We start from the raw sequence: 21,448 nt of genomic DNA on the forward strand, positions 1-21,448 counted from the left end.
AGGGAGAGTAAGGAGATATAAGGAATGAAAAGATAGTTGCTCACATTTAGGGATATAGTTTATCCTGGATTTGAGCAAGAACAAAGCCAGATTTTAGCTAGGAAGTCTTTCAGAGTGATTTTGAAAGATGGGAGGGAGGGTATAGACCTGGTGGATACAGATAAAAAGTTCAACTAGGCCTTAGCAACGCTGAAAGGCAGATAAAAGCCTGCGGTGATAAAATATGATGTAATGTGTGAGCTGAAAAGCTAAAACAACAGTTCTAAAACGATGTGAGCTTCAAAGCAGCCTGTAAAGGCAACAGTTTGAACAGCATAAACTCCAAGAAGCCGGTAATAGCGTAAAAAAATTTAATTTCCGCTTTCGTCACGCCTTCATCAGAATACAAAAATACTACTACTACAACACTTTAAATAGCCACAGTCACTTTGCTCCTAATTTAAGGAACCGTGAAGGTTTTCCACATGGGCAATCTGTCCATAACACACATCGAGTTGGAGCTAACAAAATTGTTCAACCGAATCATTCAGCTGTTTTACCAAAGAAAACTGGTTTGGGAATTACTTTAGGGTCTGATTTTAGCAAAACTTCTGGTAACTATAGCACTGAATTTCCACCATTAGCAGCTACCAGTGCCTCTTGTTTAAGTATGTTGAGAGACGATCCTCAGGAGAGACATATTACCAACAATGACAAGTTAAATTCCACTACCAGGAATTTGTTTAATGCTCCTATTACCAATATAACCAGTAACAAATCTAATGATATTGTTGAACCATTTGTAAGCCAAAAGAACAGAAAGAAAGGTGTTGAAATGGAGAACCAGAAGAGTTCTATCTTGACAAGAAGCCGTACTTTTTTGGGCTCGAATTCGTCGGGGGACGAATGTTAAATAATAACAACAGCTCTGACAATTTTAACATTATTAATCTATCTGGACATTCTTTTGACAAATTTGAATTGAAAATTCTTAGTTATGGTCTGAATTTCATTCCTAATAAAAGGGCGGATTTTAGTAAAACTATAGTTGATTTAAAAAAATATACAAGAAAAATTAATCTGTCGTTCTTAATGCATGATATTCCTGAGCATAAATGTTTTTTTACCAAACCTTCTTGCTATACCCCTAGTCTCCATCATACCATTAAGATCTTCGAGGAGATATGCATCAAGGATATTGAGTGTTTATTTAAGTCTAACATTCATTTTACAGACAATTTAAATAAATATGAAAGGAAGGCATTGGTTAATTTAAAGTCACTTTCAAGCAAACTAAGATTCATGAAGAGTGATAAGGGGTCCAATATAGTTATTATGAGAAAGGACCAGTATGGTTCGGCTATGTTAAAACTATTAAACAATACTGAAGAGTATGAATTGGTCCCCTATTATACTATATTAAATAATTTCAAAGTGGTACATGCACATTTATATGATGCATTAATGTCCAGCGAAATTAGTTTCAAATTATACAATTTTTGCCTTATTGAGAAACCAAAAATAGGAGTTATTTTTGGTGTGCCTAAGACACAAAACATCCTTGATCCACCGCTTAGTTTGATTGTGTCATCTCCACATTCAATAGCGGAGGGTATTTCTGTTATTGATGCATTATTGGGACCGGTGATTTATGAAAATACATCTTATATAAAGGATTCCTGGCATTTTTTGGAAAAATTAAAAATTTTCACTAAAAGAAAAGTGATAGTATTTTGATCCATCCAAACACATTATATTTACCATGGATGTAGTGAGCTTATATTCCTGTATTCCTCATGCTGAAGGGGTTGAGGCATTGCGTAATTATCTTACCAACAAAAAGTTATTTACTAACTCCATTATTATAGTTTTGAGCAGACTAATGGAGATTATTTTAGAAAATAATTTTTTTATGTTTGAACAGAATTATTATAGACAGAAACGTGGTGTAGCTATGGGGTCTTCTGCAGCCCCAGCTTTTGCTAACATAGTCATGGCATGGTGGGAATTGGATTGTTTTAAAATCTTGAAAGAGAAATTTAATGTTCTTTTCTATTGTAGATTTATTGACGATTTATTGTTTATAATAGATGGTAACATTGATACTGTACGTTCATTTATCAATCTAGCTAATTCTCTTTCTAGCTATATCAAATTCACGTTAGGTGATGTTGGCATAGCAGCAAACTTTTTGGATTTACATGTTTGGTGGGACAACGATGGGCAGGCATTCCATAGTAAAATTCATAGAAAAGCAACTTTTACGAATGGATATTTACATAACAATAGTGGGCACCCTGGATATATTAAGAAAAATATTCCAAGAGGGCAATTTATCCGTGCCTGTCGTATGACCACAAAGGAAGATGTATTAATTTCTGAGTTAAAATTTATTATTGATTTATTTATTCAACGTGGATATAAAAGACAAATTTTAATTGACACAGCTTTTGAAGTGTTTAATAAACGATGTAACCAATTTATTGCTATCTTACATGATGAGAAAACTGTTTTTAATGAAATCAATAGATTAGAAGATAATAACAAAAACATTATTTGTTCTCTGGATATGAGTTTAGACAGTAACAATATTAAGAAAGTTATACAAACCAACTGGAAAGTGTTACAAGGTAATAGAGAGATTTTTGGTGTTGTAGGTAACCAGCCATATTTTACATTACGTAAAACAAATACTTTAAAAAACATTTTTGAACAGCATCAAAACAAAGAACTTGTTTCAGTAGGTAGAAAAAATGGAATGTTTCGGTGTTTCAATTGTAAAATTTGCAGGTACATTTCAGAAGGACCTTTTATTGATATTGCTAGTTCTGACAAAATTATAGAAGTCTCAGACTTCATGGATTGTAATACCACAGGTGTAGTTTATGTTAGTATTTGTTCGTCTTGTCCAGCATTTTATGTAGGCATGACGACTAGGTCTCTAGCCACTAGGATCAAGGAACATCTATATGCCATTAAGGCTAAAGATAGTAATAATGCTTTATATAAGCATTCCATAATATGTCCTAATTTCAATAAGTTTTTATTTTCTATTTTAGAAAAATGTACTTCAGATAAAAGGGCGGGAGACTTTAAAAATCACATTGAGCAAAGAGAATGTCTGTGGCAAATTAGATTAAAGTCTGATATTCATCCAGGCTTAAATGAAAGCATCAACGTGAAATGTTTTTTAAAAGATCGTAAATTAAATATTAACAAAGGTTTAGGCATTGATTTTAAGACTTACTTTTTATAAATGTTGTTTCAGTGACTTGTATTTTATGTTTTATTTAAAGTTAATTGATTGATTGGAATGGCTATTTAAAGTGTTGTAGTAGTAGTATTTTTGTATTCTGATGAAGGCGTGACGAAAGCGGAAATTAAATTTTTTTACGCTATTACCGGCTTCTTGGAGTTTATGCTGTTCAAACTGTTGCCTTTACAGGCTGCTTTGAAGCTCACATCGTTTTAGAACTGTTGTTTTAGCTTTTCAGCTCACACATTACATCATATTTTATCACCGCAGGCTTTTATCTGCCTTTCAGCGTTTTCCTTGTGTTTTTGGGCGTTCTTTGTGCTTTATCAGTTTAGGCCTTAGCAACCTTGCATTAGTACAAACAATGTCCAGAAGATTACTTAGGCTTCGAGGCAGACAGGAATTTTTGGTCACTGGATCACAATGACCAACTTGGAACATAGTTGTATATAATGTTTATTTAGTGCTGGATAGGCAGATGGACTCTGGATGATTTTATAGGTGGTAAGAAGTTGTGTATATGTTAGCTGATGTGGCAGTTCTAATCAATTTAGGCTTTTCATTGCTATACATTGGTGGCTTCTGAAAGGGGTAAGTGCTGCAAATTCAACAACTTTGTTATAGCATTGTTCAAGTTTTAATTTTTGTGAAGCTTGGAGGTTAGTAAAGATGGGGGCACCATAAAGAAGAGTGGGGGGTAGCTAAGTAGTGGCAAGTGTAGCTTTAGTTGCATCAGTGAGAACGTTGTTGGCTCTGTAAGGCATCCCTAGTTTTTGATGTGCTTTTCTTATGCAATTTTGTATATACAGGTCAAATGTAATTATCATCCACTATCATGCCTAATAGTTTGCTATGAGAAGAGACTTAAGTGGTTGCATTATCAAGAGAGAGGATTTTACATTTTTGCATGAGAAAGAGATTTGGGGAAAAAAGTAATAATTTGGTCTTTTTTGTGTTGAGCATGAGATGTGAGTTACGAAGCCATGATTTAGTGGCTGTTAAAGCTTCCTGAGTAATTTTTTGGAGGTGTACCATGTTGCCAGATGTGCAAACGAAAGTGGAATTATAGGCATATTGTATTAGGGTGACCTGTTGTGTAGATGCATAGAGGGTGTAGGTGAAAATGTTAAAGAATAGATAGAGACTTGTAGTACACCGCTGGTGATTCGGAGGTAAGGAAAGAGTGTGTTGTGAAATTTTACTGACTGATATCTATTGGACAGGTAGCTTTTGAACCACAGAAGCGCGGTCTGAGAGAGACCTAGTGAGAACATTTGAATTAGAAGTTTGCTGTGACAAACTGTGTTGAAGGTTTTAAACAAGCCTAGAAATAAGGAAGAAACTAGTTTGCCATTATCTCTTGATTTATTGACAGTATCTATATAAGTTAGAAGGGCAGTGCTAGTACTGTGAGAAGGACAGAAGCCATGTTGTGTAGGGGATATAAGTTCTTCCTGCAGTTGATAGTCTAGCAGTTGTTGAATACATTTTTCTAGTATTTTGGCAAGGGGAGATAACATTGTTGTAGGTCTAAAGCTATTAATGTCTGTTGAATTTCCTCCTTTGTGCAGAGGGACAAAGTGTGACTTTTTCCAGAGAGATGGAATGTGGGATTCCTGGATTGACCTATTTATAAGGACTGAGACAGGATAGGCAATGCTACTGGCTGCTATTTTAGGTACTCACTTGGAAGGTCATCAGCTGCAGAAGAACGCAGTTTAAGTTTGTTTAAGGGTAGTTTTATATAGGATATGGGAACAGGTTTGAAAGTGAAAGTGGATGTGGTGATATGTGGCTGTTGGGGAGGGTTGGGATTAGATGTTGAGGAATCCTTAGTTACAGATGCTATACTATCTATAAAATAAGAGTTGAACTGCATTGTAATTTGAATAGTAAGTTATCAGGAGAGGGGTTTAGGTTGAATTTTTGGTCGAGATGTAAGATTTCTTTTATGGATTTCAAAAATTTGTTAGGGTCATGTTTAGTATTATTCTGAAAGTAATTATAGTATAGTATTTTTGTCTTAATTTATTTTCTTTTTGGTATGATTACTAAGCATTCTGAAGTTTTCATGATATTGAGGCCTTTTATATTTTTGCCATTCTTTCTTTGCTTTTTGTCTATCCTGAATTAGCATTCTTCTCTTTTTGAATTCTCAAATTGCGTTATTTGTTTTCATTCTCTTTCTTCTAGGAGGTACAAGGCTATTTAGGATATTTAAAAAAGTACTGAATTCAATTACAGCATTATCTAGGGGGGAAGGTTTTTAGGAAGTTCCAGTTAATAGATGAAAGTGTAGTAGTGAACATTTCTGTAAACACTCACTTTAAGTGAGCACTAAAGTTGAGGCAAAAAAAGGAAGTATTGGGCTATGATAAAAAAGCAATCAGTTTGGAAAATAACAAAAGGTTTTCCCTATATAGCAAATATTTTTGGGTGTGCCCCCAGTATGTCTTTAAGAAAGGACCAACTTTAAAAGAAATGTTACAATATTAACGATGCATTTTCTAAGCATGCCATGGAATGTAGAGATAAATCTTAACAAAATGAACCAATAAGATGGGTAGGATGAAAAAATAGGGGATTTTCAGATGGTAAGTAGGTATGATATATTGATAAGTGATGGTAGAAGATGCAGATCTGACTGTTCTTATTAAAGGGACTCACATCTAGCCAAGGTATAGCCTGTATTAGACGTAAGTTGCTAAGAGCTACAAGATTAGGAATTGCATGTGTTACTGGCAGAGCAAGACAGGAGATTAATTGGTATATTGCAATCAAGTAAAGACTTACCTCCCTCAGTGCAGTTTACTTATCTTAAGCTAATCCATATGTGGCATTAGACTCCCACTAAACTACAAGCTAAGAACCTTAAGGCTGGTATCTCCTATCAGAGAAGTGGGACTAGGGTAAGCTGATTATCTGCATATAGTATAGTCTGATTACCTACATATATGTGCCCCAGTAAGGCAAATGTTGGGGAAAGGCTATTAATAATATTAAATAAGTGACTAGCTTCCCAAATGAAATTGTTGTGTTCTGTTTACTGAAATTTCCCCTTAAGTATCTACGAGTTATATAAGTGTAATTGTTTCACTACTCTTTGCCATGATTTTTAGATTTTGGAAAATATCTGCATTGACTGGACAATGTTTTACTAAAGAGAACCAGAATGGTTGACAACAGTGGTATGGATGAGCATGTCTGGTCAGTTACTTAATGATCTTTACATATATATTTCATTCAGTTAATCTCTTGTATGTAGATTGTTAAAATATAATGTTAGAAGATTTGCAAAACTATGCACTGGTCTGACCAATGTTGTCATTGCCCATGTTAGGAAATTAGTAAATTCAGATTATTTGAGTTTTTCCTGTATATGTTGGAAATGTATAGCGATAATTTAATAATGATGTAAATCAAGCTGTTATGCTTTACATTGGGCTCTATTTATTTCTTGTTTTATTTTGTGTTTTAAATGTTTCATTGCATATGTCATCATGGCTTCAATAAATTTTTCTTTTTTTTTCCAAAAAAATTGGTACATAATACAAGTGCAAGGACTATGGAATTTAAAGCTGGAGGTGTTGGCTTTGGTCTCCTCAGCAGAAAACATTTTTAATGGCTGGTTCCATTTGAAATAACAGGGAAAATACATGAAATAAACCACATAATTAGAGAGAATGGTAACAAAAGGCCAGAAAAGATATAACATATCATCATTCTGGAACTTTAGAATGAAATACACACTTTGATAGTTTATCAGAGATTAGAGAATAGAAATTTGACATTTATGCCCACAGTTCATATAGCTGATACACTATCTAAACTACGGAAACAAGACCGAAAATAGTTTTTGTTATGGAAAAAACTGAAGTGTTTTTAGAACTGTCTGGCAGAATAGGGTTTGATTCCACATCAAACTGAAATGAATTCAAGGGAGAAGGTTACCTTAAAATCCCTCTAAATATCAAAGTCAGCATAAGAAGGGGAATGAAAATTATTCAGCTATGTGTTATTAGTGAGTCAGAAAGTGAGTGAAATAGCTTTAGTCTCAAAACTTGATTGAACAGTCTGGGTTTGTAATGAGTTAAGAAAGTTGAACATCATTTTAAAATGTGAGCATTATCTTATGTCTAGGGATGAAGTGGTTATAGAAATTGTGGGTAAGAGGAGGTTTGTAAATACATTAGGCGAGAAGAAAGGTTATTGGCAAATCTCTCTTACAGCTGAGGCTAAGGACAGAATAATCTTCTCAAAAAAGAGTGATTTTTCCAGTATAGCATTCTTCCTTTTGGGTTACATTGTTCCTCCAACAACTCTCCAGCTATTAATGAAGAGTTTTGAAACCACATACCAACTATGGTGTAGCTTACCTAGACAATGTTAATATGCACTCTAAGGGTAGAGATTCACACCTAGCCAAGGTACAGGCTGTATTAAACTTTAGCTGCTAAAGGGTGCAAGATGATGCCAGGTGTGAGTTAGGTCTATGTTGGCCTAAATAGAAAATTGTGACAAATGGTTACTGGGAGGTGTCTCACCACATGAAGGCACTTAAGATGAGAGACAGGTTGCAAAATCTTGGAAATGTAATTAAAACAGGGAAAGGATCGGCTGAAAAGTTAGCTCCATGGGTGTCAGCAGGTTGGCACTGCATGTGAATTGCCAGACAAGAAGGCTGATAGGATAAGATGCCTTTAGGTAAGCAGCTTGGGAAAATGATGATTTGTCAGTGGAGTATAGCTAGGGTTAAGGATGGCACACTGGAGTCAAACATGGAACTATTTTAAAGAGATAAGACCTGGTCAAAAAGAGGAAGACAATAAAACTTGGTCAAAAATAGGGAAAAAAGATGGTATCTGGTTAACTAAGACCTGGTCAAAACTAGGAAAAAAGATGGTGTCTGGTGTCCTAAAGGCAGTGAAGATAGAAACTGAGAGGAACTTGGACACCGATGGAGTAAGGACATAAATATATTTTCAAATATTAAAATTGTGAAAACTAATGATTTGGTGAATTTTAAATAGTTTTGGTAATAGTAATTTGAACATTGATATTAATCATTATAAAACAAATTACAAAAACAAAAAAAAGAAAAAATACTTTACATTGGTAACAAATGAAATAAATACATGTTCAACTAAACTGGCAGTGAGGTTATTGAAAGCATGGAAAAGAGGTCATCATAAAGTTATTATACTAGATTAGCTCCTGTGCATTGTATTAGGAATGCATCTGCCCAGGTCATATTTGATCTCATCACGTGGGCAACTTTCCATACATTTACAAAACATACTACCCTGAGTGTATGAAGGAAAGATGGTCCTTCAAGGTATTTTGCTGTAATTGTCAAACACTATAATTTCTTCCCTGGGATGAATTATCAGTTCCATCTCTTTATATGTATTATACGTTTCTACAAGACCGTCACAGAGTAGCATTGTACAGTTGTGTAAAGGCACAACAGCACATTCTGTAACTGAATTGTTATACAGCTAGCCTCAACATATCCTTGTTATATTCTGCCTTTCTGGCTAACTCAAAACTATCTGTTGTATATTTGTGTTTTGAAGTTAACTTATTATTTATTTATTTAACATTTGTTTACTGGGAAAGTCTGACTTGGAACAACACCGATTTTCAGAGGAGGCCTGGGGAGAAATTCTCCAGATGCATGTCTTTGTATTAAATATGCTTGTAAGTTCACTATACCTTTCCTCACTGGAAGAACATGACATAGAGTGAAATAATTATTTCACTATTTTTCATTCTTTCATTTTTCCATACCCCAATTATCCTAGTCAGGATCAAGGGGGGGAATGGAATTTTTCTTAGCAAGTAATAAGTATAAGTCAGAAAACCAGTCCAGGGTGGGATAACAGTCCCTTTCAGGATGCACATACACAGACACACACAGATACACAAACACACACATGAACATACACAACATACTGGTATTTTAGTAGATCACAAATTCTCTTACAGTCATGTCTTTGGAAAATGGGAGGAAAACTGACACTCTGGTAAAAACCCACATGGTCACAGGTTGGACATGCAGATTCTATATATAATGCACTTCATATGGCAACCAAACTAAAGAACCAAGCAGTTTGAGATATGAATAGTAATTGCTGCATTACTGTGAAAATGTGTGTTACTTTTCTAAATGACAAACAACAGCAAATGTTTAAGAAACACGACTGTAGATCTGTGTCACCTCATGCTGATGAATGTGCTGCTAGAAAAAGGACTGATGATTCACTGATAAAGGTAAAAAGTAAACTTGTCTTTAACTGTTAAATATTTTCCTTTATTTTTCCTTTTGTCTCTGAAAGCTGTCTTTTTGTCATGTTTCACACATTGACTTAATCACTATTTAACATTTTCTATTCTACACATACTCCTACAATTTAATTTATAATGTGCAATAGCAAATATTTCATTTTTTACTGAACATGCTTCACAGTGTTTTAAATTAGTATATGTGTTGACCACAACATAGTCACAAAAGCAGGGCAATCTTTTAAGTAACTATATCAAAGCAAGGAAAAAGGGGCAAAATTTACAAACACATAAGTAATATTTTATTTTATTTATTATTTATTTTACATTTGTTAACCGGGCTGGTCTGACTGGATATATGTCCATTTTCAGCAGAGGCCTGGGGAGAAAAGCTCCAACGAACACAAATAATAGTTATTTTTACATGACAGAGTTTAAAAATACAGGTACATCTTTTAACAATTCTTTACATTACTTTACATATCTTTAAATTGCTGGTTTAAGATTCTTTATACATGTAATGATTTAGGGAATAATAAAGGGGCATGTAAGAAATGACATGAGGTTAATATATGATGATTTAGGGAATAATACATGAAAATGTTAGGATTGACATGAGGATAATTTGTGAAAACACACTCTCTTTAAAGGTTAACAGAGAGGCACCTACTTGGTTAGTCAGGGTTAGCACAAGGGCATAACCAATGTGTTTTGAGGTATAGTTTCAGTTTGTTTTTAAAAAGTGATATTGAGGAAAGTAAGGTCATGTCACTAGGGAGTTATCATCAGTTATTCAAATTTCAAATAATTTATTGTTTGTACATTCTTGTATGTTGATAAAAGATTTTGCAAAATGCTTGTAATTTTAACACTTAAAAAGGGAACCATAAAAGTCTAGAATCATTCATTAAGAAAATATAATTTGGAAAAACACAGCACAAATATTATAACCAATTTTTTATATAATTTCATAATGATTTTATTCCTTTTATTATGTAATATAAGTTCCCAACAATAGATCTCATCAGTAAGTATTTTCAATATAAATTTAAGGTATAACCTTTTATCATATATTGGCCCTAGGTGTGAGTGTGTGGTACGGATGAACTACTGTAGCAGGGCTAGTTACCCAGCAGTATAATCCTTGGCTCTAGATGACTGTCACTGTTAAAGAGACACCCTAACCCCATGTGCAAAAATGGGAAATAGGGTTGAGGATGGATGGATCAGAGTTCCCTTTGCATGTAAGTCAGCATAATAAATAAAAAGTAATTAAAATGATGACTGTATGTGTTTTCTATCTCAAAGGAGCCCATTCATAGATTTATATTCTCATTACTAAGTGCAGCACAACTGGATTATCCTAATTTGCTGACATGACATACCACCAGGAGTAAAGAAATTGTTAGTGGGATAAAATCATGCCAGTTGTATGATATATCCAGGTAGAGAAGAGGTACCCATAAAATAAGTTAAAGCTTCAGGGCCATGCAAGTGATACTTTGTAAAACGACTCACTGTTGTGATTTAGTACATATCTTATTCCCACTGCATGTCACTTAATTTATTCATATTTAGAGTATGTATAACATATGGAAAATGGTTAACATAGTGGCCAAGGTGACCACTAATTATTCTACCTACTTTTTCCAAGTTTTGAAAGCAACCCGCCACAATGGGTCTTCCAACAGAACATCTAGATTCCTTACAGAAATTAAGGAAACAATAAAAGGTAGGAATCTGTGCAGTGAACAATATGTTTTTCACCACCTGTTTTGAAAAATAATCTGAATTAATATTCCTGTCAGCATAAGGACACAGGATAATATTTGCTTATAATATTTTTATCATCAGCCTTATAAATTTGTCATTGTGTAAGCAAAATAAACACAGTTTTATGTAGTCAGCCATATTCATGATAACTATTATGCTCCTTTTATTAGCTGGTTTCATAATTACACAAGAACCATTTTTTTTTGTTTTGTTTGTTTTTTGTTACGAAAGCAAATTCCCTTTAGTAATATTATGCTGCAATCCACTTTGTTATCTTTCTTTTTAAGGTTGCAAAAAATCACTTTAACATTATAGTTAAGTAATAATGAAGATTTATTAATAGGCTTAATGAAAATAGTCAAATAAAATAAATTTTCTTTATATTAACAAAATGATATAAACATTGAAAATCTTTGAATTCATATCCCAAAAATGAATGACAGCTCTAAAATATGCAGAGGTATCATAAAAAAAGACACAATGATGATTAAAAATATTTTGTTTTTTGTAATGGTTCATGACTTTATTCAGTTTCATTAGTCTACTCTGTTTCTCACTAAAAATGCATAAGGTGTAATTTCTGTGTTCATCTGAAGCACTCTATCTCTTGCTGATGGAGCCATGGTATGCAACAGCCATGAATTACAACCCATACAATGGTAGGCTGCAAAACATCTTAGGAGTCTGTGTTCCTGATATGTTAATCTACTGTTATTGTACGTTTTTTGCCTCTCAGAAAGGTAAGATTTCTTGTCTTTGTGCCCTGTAGTTAGACATGAAAATTGCTCTTTTTTACCACTGTTCCTCCCCATGGTATTGTTTTGATTCTTGGTCAGGCCTGTATTTTGTGCTGGACCCATGGAATTAGAAGACAGCTCATTCTCCATTCCAGGGAAACTATGTCCACTCCCCAGCTTAAAATAGAACCTGACATACTCACGCAGCTGTGATGTTGGCATCCCCATCATTCTTCTTATCATGAGATTTGAAATTCTGCCATAAGAAAGCCTAATTAATGAAATTATCAGAACATTCTAGTTTCTGGTTTATTTTTCTATTTTAAGAGTTATGTATATTTTTTTTAATTTACATTTGTTTACCAGGAAAGTCCAACTGGACATGAGTGCCCTTTTTCAGTGGAGACCCAGAGAGAAAAGCTCTACAGTAGAAGTACAAAGAACAAAAAGAAAAACAATACAACAGATTATGAGTACAGAGAAGTTGAGAATAATAGGTGCATTTACACTTAGTAAGAGCATTTGATTAATAAACATTGTTTAGATACATTTATACCATATAAGAATATTTGCCTAATATATGTTGATTTACATATTGAACAATGTATTTACACAAAGTTTGTAAATAAAGGGAGTGAAATTATTTGTAAAAATGTCATTCATGTGAAAAAAAAACTGTAGTATAAAGAGATTGTATAATGGGAGTGCAGTTAGTGGTGTCAGTTCAACTGGTTTTCATATGAATGGGAAAGCTGGTTAATAGCAATGAGGGGGAGAGGGAAAGAGAAAGGGAACAGGTCAAGCGGATGTGAAACACTGTAAGTTACTATAGTAGAATATGTGATGGTAAGAACAGAAGTCCGGTTTTAGCTGAATTTAGAATATAAGATTGTAATTATTTAATAGGGGAATGAAATAGAAGAAGTTAAGTGTATTAATGTTGGAGTGACTGAAGCTGGATGATAGCAGTCGAGGTTCATAGATTTATAGGTTTACAATATCATAGGTGTATATCAAGCTATTGACCACTAGGGCCTTTACAAGGTCTAACTAGCCATCTCAAGTGGGTCCTACAAGTTTATGTGCCTTAGAGATTATTTTAACGGGTATATATATATATATATATATATATATATATATATATATATATATGTTAAGGCAATATTTACAGTCTGCCTCTGTCCATTAGAGACATATGTGCTAGACCTAGGATGTATTTTGGATTTCCCATCCACTGGTCCAGGTTATTCTTGAATAGGATTAGGGAAAACACTGCTTCACATAGATGGGATGCCTGTCCCTGAAAAGGGGAATTCTCTGAGACATATACCTGTCCCTCCAACATGTTCTATTTATGTTTCAAATTTAAATCCCTAGATTGAGTCATTCTAATGCTATTCATTTTGTGGACATACAAAAGGTCCATCAGAGTGGGATTCAAGGATGCCTTGTACGCCAGGCAATCCTCTCAACAGAGTGCAGAGATAGGGCTTGAGACAATCTGCATAGGAAAGCTGTTTACACCATGTATTTTTTTGATGAGAAACCTTTGTGAATGTTTCAGTTGTTGCATATGCCTGGTTAAGTACATACCAAAGGGGGCATTTCACTCAGTGATGGGCCTGATAAAGGCCAAATACAGTAGAACAATGACTTCATTGGACCTAGATGTCATGACCTTTCTTATAAGTTGAGCAACACAAAATTATTTTTTACTACCTTATGCACATTTTGGTTAAATGCCAGGTTACTATCTACATGTGTACCCAAATCTCTGACTTCTGGTTCCAGTCTTAGGGGTTTGCTATCAATGAGGCAATTTCCTAGGGTGGCTAACTTCCCAAGGGGTACTATTGTTTATTTCTGGGCATTGAGCTTTAAGCTGTGGCTTTGGCAGCAGTCATATATCTGTGTTAGTCCTTCTTGCAGAATGTTAATATCTTGGGGGGATTCTAGTACTCCTAGTTTGCAATCATCTGCAAAAATGATCAGCCTGAAGACCTTGACATTTGCCTTGACTTCCTTCCCTGAAGTAGAAGCCAGAAATGAGCAGAACAATCACATAAGCCTGAGGAACTCCACTAGTAACCATTCTCTTTGTGGAAGTTGTCTCCCCTATCATAACTTCCTAGGTCCTATCTGAGGGCCAGCTGGCTATCCAGTGCATAGCATATGGGTTTATTCTTATATTCATGTGTTTGTTTATAAATCTCAAATATGGTATTGTATCATGTACCTTACCCAGGTCAAGGTAAGCAGTATGCACCTTTTTTGCTCTCATCCTTAGCCTTGGTGATCTTCTCAAAAAAAAGTCCACTAGATGGAGTAGGCATGGTTTGCCTTTGACCAAAACAAACTGGGTTGGACTCAGTGCTAAAGGTTTTTCTGTGTCCTTGTTAATCATTTCGATGATAATTCTTTCCATGGCTTTGCATATGGGATTAGTCAGACTTACTGGCCTGTAGTTATATTTGTTCATTGATGGCCACCCTTTTGCAGAGGGATGACCATTGCAGTTATCAATTTGTGTGACTCAAAACCTGTATGGAGACTATGGTTAAACAGTAACTCCAGTAGTGCTAAGAGGTCATGCTTCAGGCTATTAGGAGGTACCCTGGTATGTTATTAAGACCCATCAATGCAGTGTTTTTGGCCTCAGAGAGGGCATATATGACCTGCTCCCAAGTGATAGTTGTGGGGGCTTGTTGTTTGATGGCATTTCCTGAGGGGAGGCTGGGAGGTAAAATGGAGCTGAATTTGTCAGCCAGCCAGTTTGCTATATCTCTTGGCTCTATGTAAGTGGCTCCATTTACAATCAGTTCCGAACACTGCTGTGTGCCTCCTTTGAGATTTCAGACATAGCTAAAGAAAGCCTTGTCATTGTCATTTACTTGGGAGGCTACATTTACCTCAAATTTGGCTTTAATAGACTTAATTTGCCTTCTTAATTTTTTTATTTAAATTGATGAGAGTGTTTTCATCATGCTGGGCCTACTATGACTTTTTTTTTCTTGTGTTGTACAACCTGTTTATGTTTGGATTTCACCAGGAAGTTGTTTTTTTTTTTGAGTTAATTCTGGGCTTATTTCTGGTAAGCACAGATGTCTATGTGCATTTAGTGACATGATTGTACAAGGTTTCTGCAAACAATTCTGCATAGGCTGCTGTGTTTTAAGGGTTTTCAAGCACTTGAAATTTTGACAGGTTATCACTCATTAGTAGGAAGTTTACCATAGAATAGTTAATAGTTCCTAAATGCTGTTGGGTTAGCCGGGGTCCCAGAACTGATTTTTACTATGAAGGAGACAGCTTTGTGGTCTGACCTCACCATAAAGGACACTACACTGGGGGGTACAGTGTTCTTTCAGGTTTTGAGCACCAGGCCAAGTATGTTTGCATCCCTAGAGGCCATATCAGCTATCTGGACTAAGGTGCTTGTGTCCAGGAAACTCTGGACCTGTCAGTCTGGGGTCATGTAAGTGTCCTAGTTTATACTGAGGTAGTTGAAGTCACCTATGATTATGACCTTGGGTTGAATGGTGAGGGCCGTCAGTAAGTCCAAGTATGAGTTATGGGTTACTTGGATTATTGAGGGTGACCTTTAGCTTGCAAGGATATGATATAGAAATCTGGACATGGAGAAGTTCAAGATCATCATCCTGTTTGATTAGTCTTGAGGTGTATAGACTGAGGATAGCTTCAAAAGTGTTGATACACTCAAATTCTGAACTTGGCATGACTTAATTTTAGTGTGCTTTGGATTTTTTTTCTTTTTTCTTTTTTCATATTTTAATATTTTTTAGTACATGCTAAATGCTAGGAATGATTACACAGGGTAGAACTGACAGCATTTTGGTGGGGTATTCTTTACACTTGGTATGTTATATAGATTAAGTTTATAATTCTAGTTGTCCTAGGAATAAGCATGAGAAAAGCCATGTGCATGTTAGGTGCTTTTTAGTTCTAGTCTAAATCATGTGGGGCACGTAATTTATCTTAATAGGTGTAGATTGTTGCGCTTGTTTTTGTGATGCATTTGGAATACATACTGTATGATTTGATTTGGATGGAGAAAGAAGAGCTTTCTCTGTAGATCACAAAGTGTGTTTTAAGCTAGGGCATTTTTCTGGTATAGATATATATATATATATATATATATATATATATATATATATATATATATATATATATACATATATATTAGTTTATATGTTGTTACCAGTTGTGAATGTTTGAGTGCATGTGGTAGTTCTAACTACTAGAGATGCTTAAATGCAATAGAGTTATATGCCCTATGTGGTTGATTTGCAGCAAACATAGCCATTCTGCTATAACATGGTTCAAGTTTAAGGGTTTGGATTGAATTTAGGTTCATTCATTTTCAGTAGATTCTTTCATCAGTGATTTTATCCAGTGTAATATTAGTCACAATCTATCTATGTTCTGCAAAATGTTTCTTTGATACAGCAGCCAGTTTTTCTGCTTTTAGCACATCTTGTTTTGTTACAATTTCTATTCTTTCAGGGGCACAATTGTGAGCTGCTATAATTTTTTTTTACTGACTAAATACATCCACAAATAAAGTGCAAAGACTTTTGAAAGGGTTCAGAGATGGTTACTAAGCATACCAGCTATGCAGTTTTTGAGATACTTAACCAAGTAATACAGAAAAATCTGAAACTTCAGTTTCCCCTTCTGGTTATCCATCTTCTTATCAAGTATAGATTTAAAAATAGCCAAGGTATTATTATGTTTGATACACAGATGGAGTCTCTTCAGAAAAGTACCCATCAGACCAGCAGGTGCTGCTTGTGTGATGATGGAGGGTAAGGATTTTGGTGCAGGAAATTATAGTACCACCAGATGTGTGGCGGTGAAGATTGTGAAGGAGATTAAATGTGCATGGTCATTGAAGGCACACAAAAGCTAGGCAGAGGCCAGCATTTATGGGCCTGCATAATACAGATTACAATGAGAGGAATTTTGATCTCTCTGGGTTGCTTAGGGTGCTTAGCCCTTCACTTTTCTTAGTTAAGAATCGGTGATCCTTCAAGATGGACTTACTTTTTGATACATACATGCCAAATAGTGTATTTTATTCAATGACAGGTCTAAAGAGGGACATATATAGATATAGTGAAACTATGAGTTCCCTGACCTGGAGGGAATGTTTTTAGACATACATGCATTCGTTGTACTGTCTTAAAGCTACAACATCCAAAAAAGCATTACTTTCAGTCAAATTCCTTTTTTCTAACTTATAAATCAAATCTCTTGCATGTTTTGAGACTTTCAGTGTGAAATTGCACTATTGTGAAGAAAACAAATCATTGTACCTAACCTAACATTTCTGTTCAAGTGTGGTGAAATAAAATCTTCCATGCTTTTTTGAATACTACTTCATGAACTCTGTCTCAGAAAAAGCAGAAAACTCACTCACTTAGTTCAAATCAGATACTATTACCACAAACATAGGCATAAATGTAGGAATGTAATAAAATGACCAAGATGTAAAAGCAAAAACAAAAAAAAAAACAAAATAAGAAAAGAAAAAGTTAGCACCTTGAGTTTTAAAAATGAAGTAAAAAATATCACATATAAAGACTGAAATGGCAGTCAAAACTAAGTGAAAATATCAAATAATTAAGGACTTCCAATCCAATTCAAAATTTTATTTCAGTGTGTACACAGACTCTTTGTGTTGAAGTAACAGCTTCTCAAGTTTATCACAATTAAGATGAGCTCCTAAATGCAAGCTTTTAACAATAAAGTATTTTCATGGTGAACTGAAAAAAAATATTTGGCTATAGGACTATTGCACGCATCCTTTTTAATGCATTTAATTTGTTTAAATGGGTGCCATTCATTTGGTCTAAGCTTACAGTTTATCCCTGTTGTCTTAAATTCATTTGGTATAAACTAATTTGGTCTAAGTACGCGGCTATGTTTGTTTGTTGTTTTCTCACACTATTATGCAGTCTTGGAGTTGTAACATATGATTAGCAGGTGGTGTGGGGGACACAGAGTCACCTTCCCTGCAAAATCACTGTTTTTTGTGATTTTTCAATGATTTGACTTTTAGATTAAATTAGTTTAGATACACACCGAGTTTAGATGAAGTGATTTTAAATGAATCAGTAAAGACCTGTTTGCATAACGTATTGTAAAGCTAACATTGACTTTACAATTTTCTTAGACCTTTTTTTGCTGGATGTTGTCAAGGTCCTAGAATATTTTTAATGAAATCCATATGCTTTTACTCCTTAATTATGTTATTATGATTTAGTTTAATAACTTTTCATTGTACTCTCATGCTTGGTTTAAACTCTCAGTTTATTTCTGTTTAGTTCACTGAATTAAGTATTTCTCTAGCATTGCAGTATATATTCCTGCATAATTTACCTCAAAACAATTACACAATGAAAACTAACTAGTCCACACAGATGAACAATATTCTGTAGCATATCCAATGTTTTACTTGTTGATAACCACTATAAAATGCTGTCTCTTGTTAACAATCTGCTATTTTGCATTATAACGTTTCATAAGAAAGTCTCTGCTGTTATTTGCCGGTTTTAAAAGAATAATAATACACTTAGGAATGAAGATACAAACAAGCAAACCTGTACTAGAAGACAAGATTGCAAAAATTTCAACAGCTACCAATAACTTGCCTTTAGTACTCAGGTGTGCAGGTATGAATGTTAACCATACACTCAGGAAAACAAGCATGCTAAATGTGATAAATCTGGCTTCATTAAAGCTGTCAGGTAGGTTTCGTGATAGAAAGGCCATTATAAAACTAGCTGAAGCCAAGAGTCCCATATAACACAGTACTAACCAAAATGCTGTGTAAGATCCCTCATTACATTCTATAATAATCATTTGAATCTGCGATTTTGTGTTGTTTTCAGGAAAAGGATGAGAGGCTGCCAACCAAGCAGCACAAAGCACAGCTTGCATTAATGTACAAATTACAACTATGGTATTAGCCACAGCAGGACCAATCCATCTTCTTAGCTTACTACTTGGGTTTGTTGCTCTGAATGCTATGATAACTATTGTAGTTTTAGCTAGTATACATGAAACACACAAAGCAAAACTAATTGCAAAAACCACCTGACGGAGCATACAGGTGGTAGTTACCGGATGACCAATAAATAACAAAGAACAAAGAAAGCAAAGCATTAGGGCCAGTAGAAGAAGGTAGCTAAGCTCTCTGTTGTTTGCTTTGACAATGGGAGTATCTTTATTCTTGATGAAAATGTATAGGATGATCACAGACATGGATGCACCAACTATAGACAGTGTCATCAAAACCACCCCCAAAGGCTCCTCGTATGAAAGAAAATCTATGCTCCTTCGGATGCAGGTGTCACGGTGTTCGTTTGGACTATATTCATCTGAGCATCTCAGGCAGTCATTTGAGTCTAAAATAAAAACAGAACAGTGCAAACATGTTTATTTACAATGAATAAATTGTGCATTTTGCTCATTGTTAAATTATGAGTATGGGATCAATGCATACGACAATATATTATTACCACTTCTAATCTGCTGAATCTATTCTCCATTCTTATTCATCCTAAACATAGTACCTGCTGCTCTTCACATTGTTTATTTATTTAATTTAGTTAATGTATTTCTTTATTTTTTGTTGTGTTAGGGATGTAGAACAGTTAAATTCATTTGATGAAAAAGTAGAAAATGAAAATGTTTAAATGGAAAAGTTGTTTGTCAAATGGTTCTTTTAGTCTGATGTTTTCCTCCAGAAATGGGTGAAATTGTACTCAGCACACATTTTATAATCTGTACGTTTGTGTGTGTGTGTTTTACATACAACACAGTGGTGGATGATCTACTAAGTAATGAAGTGCATTATTTAGAATTATAATGAATCATAACACATGGAAACATACACAGAACACCCTCAGGTGTGGGCCAAGTGGCACCAGTATTTACATCTTGGGTGGGGGGGCTGAATTCCACTTCACTACTACTCATTTTATGTTCCATGTCTGGTTGGTAACATTATTGGATAGGCATATAATATTAAGAATGGACTGCAGGTGCACATAAACTTCCTCCCTGTCTGTATGTAACTCATCACTGACATATGCAAGTTGCAACTATCACTTGGTGAATTTATCAAACCTGTATAGGGAAAATGGTCTTTAGGAGGCTAAGCATATTATAATAGGACAGTGAAGAAGGTTAAAGATATGTTTGGATACTGGAACAAAATGATAAACCTTGGCAATTTGAACCTGCGATAGTACACTCAGAGTATGGATAAGGGGTTAAAGAAGGTACAAAAAGAGGAAAATGCACATGTATAGGACCAATTATTTGGGCAAAATATAGGGCACACAAAGCCGAAATTAAGATGTAGGGAGAAGGATAAAGCACAGTGCAAGGAGCCAAACAGAATGGTAAACAATTATGTGAGCAGAGTAAAGACAGAAGCTGAAAGGGGATCACAGGAGGTCTAAAGAAATGAAGCAAAATGTATTTTTATAACAGAGCAAAAAGTATGGTGATGGAGAGCTGTCACAGCCAAGAGAGGTGGGAGTTAATGAAAGACTGCAAAAAAGCAGAAGTTTGGAAGCAATCTTCGAACAGATCCTTAATGGATGTGAAGTGCCTGGCTACTACAAAAAAACAAATCTGGCAGGAGAAGAGCAGGGCACATATTTTTAACTACAGGCCTGGTAGCCCAATAGCAGTTGGAGGAAAAGCCAAGGTGTGAATCATAAGAGAAAGGTGGTTGCTTTATAACAGGACAACTCCAAGGATAACAATCAAAATGGGGGTAATGGTCAAATCTGATATAGTTTGATGACTGAGTACACAAGAAGTTGCTAAAGGAATACAGCATCAGATGTGATTTACCTGGACTTCTGCAAGGCATTTGACACCAGGAACAGTAGTGTACTGATGGAGGGGACCAAAATAAGGAATTAGACTACTGAATTGTTGAAGCATAGGACACAGTACGATAAAATGAGAAGGGCAATGTCAGGAATAGGAATAATGAATAGCTGATATCACAGAGGCTGGTCCTGGGTCTAGTAATTTCCAACTTGTTATTCTGGACTTATGTGATGGAAGAAGGAACAGGATCGTATCTTTACTGAAACCAAATCAGTACAGCTAAATTAGTTTTAGTTTTGTCTTGCCTATTCTTCAACTATTTTCTATTATATCTTGAATTTTGATTTTAAAGGGTAATGTAAATATAAATAGTTGTGTTTATGAAAACATTTGCATATGACATAGAAAATTTTACTAGTTTAGGTTCATTCCTTGTTATATGTCATGATCATTTTCAAGCATTCACCTACTAAATGAAGTACACCATATTTACAAGGCAAGGAAATTTGCTAGATATATATTTTGGCTACTCTACTGCTCAATA

At 34.8% G+C, this 21,448-nt stretch overlaps 1 protein-coding gene across 1 annotated transcript in view; it reads right to left on the reverse strand.

Annotated features, from left to right (window-relative positions):
* Positions 1-18,552: 18,552 nt before the first annotated feature.
* Positions 18,553-21,448, reverse strand: part of LOC122815049 (extracellular calcium-sensing receptor-like) — a 156,854-nt gene continuing 153,958 nt past the window's right edge. The window contains exon 6 of the mRNA XM_044087296.1: positions 18,553-19,460. Coding sequence (XP_043943231.1) covers positions 18,553-19,460 — 908 coding nt within the window. The remainder of the gene's footprint in view (positions 19,461-21,448) is intronic.

The sequence above is a fragment of the Protopterus annectens genome, chromosome 11.part0 (assembly GCF_019279795.1).
Source record: "Protopterus annectens isolate FY-2018-M chromosome 11.part0, PAN1.0, whole genome shotgun sequence".
Taxonomy (NCBI): domain Eukaryota; kingdom Metazoa; phylum Chordata; order Ceratodontiformes; family Protopteridae; genus Protopterus; species Protopterus annectens.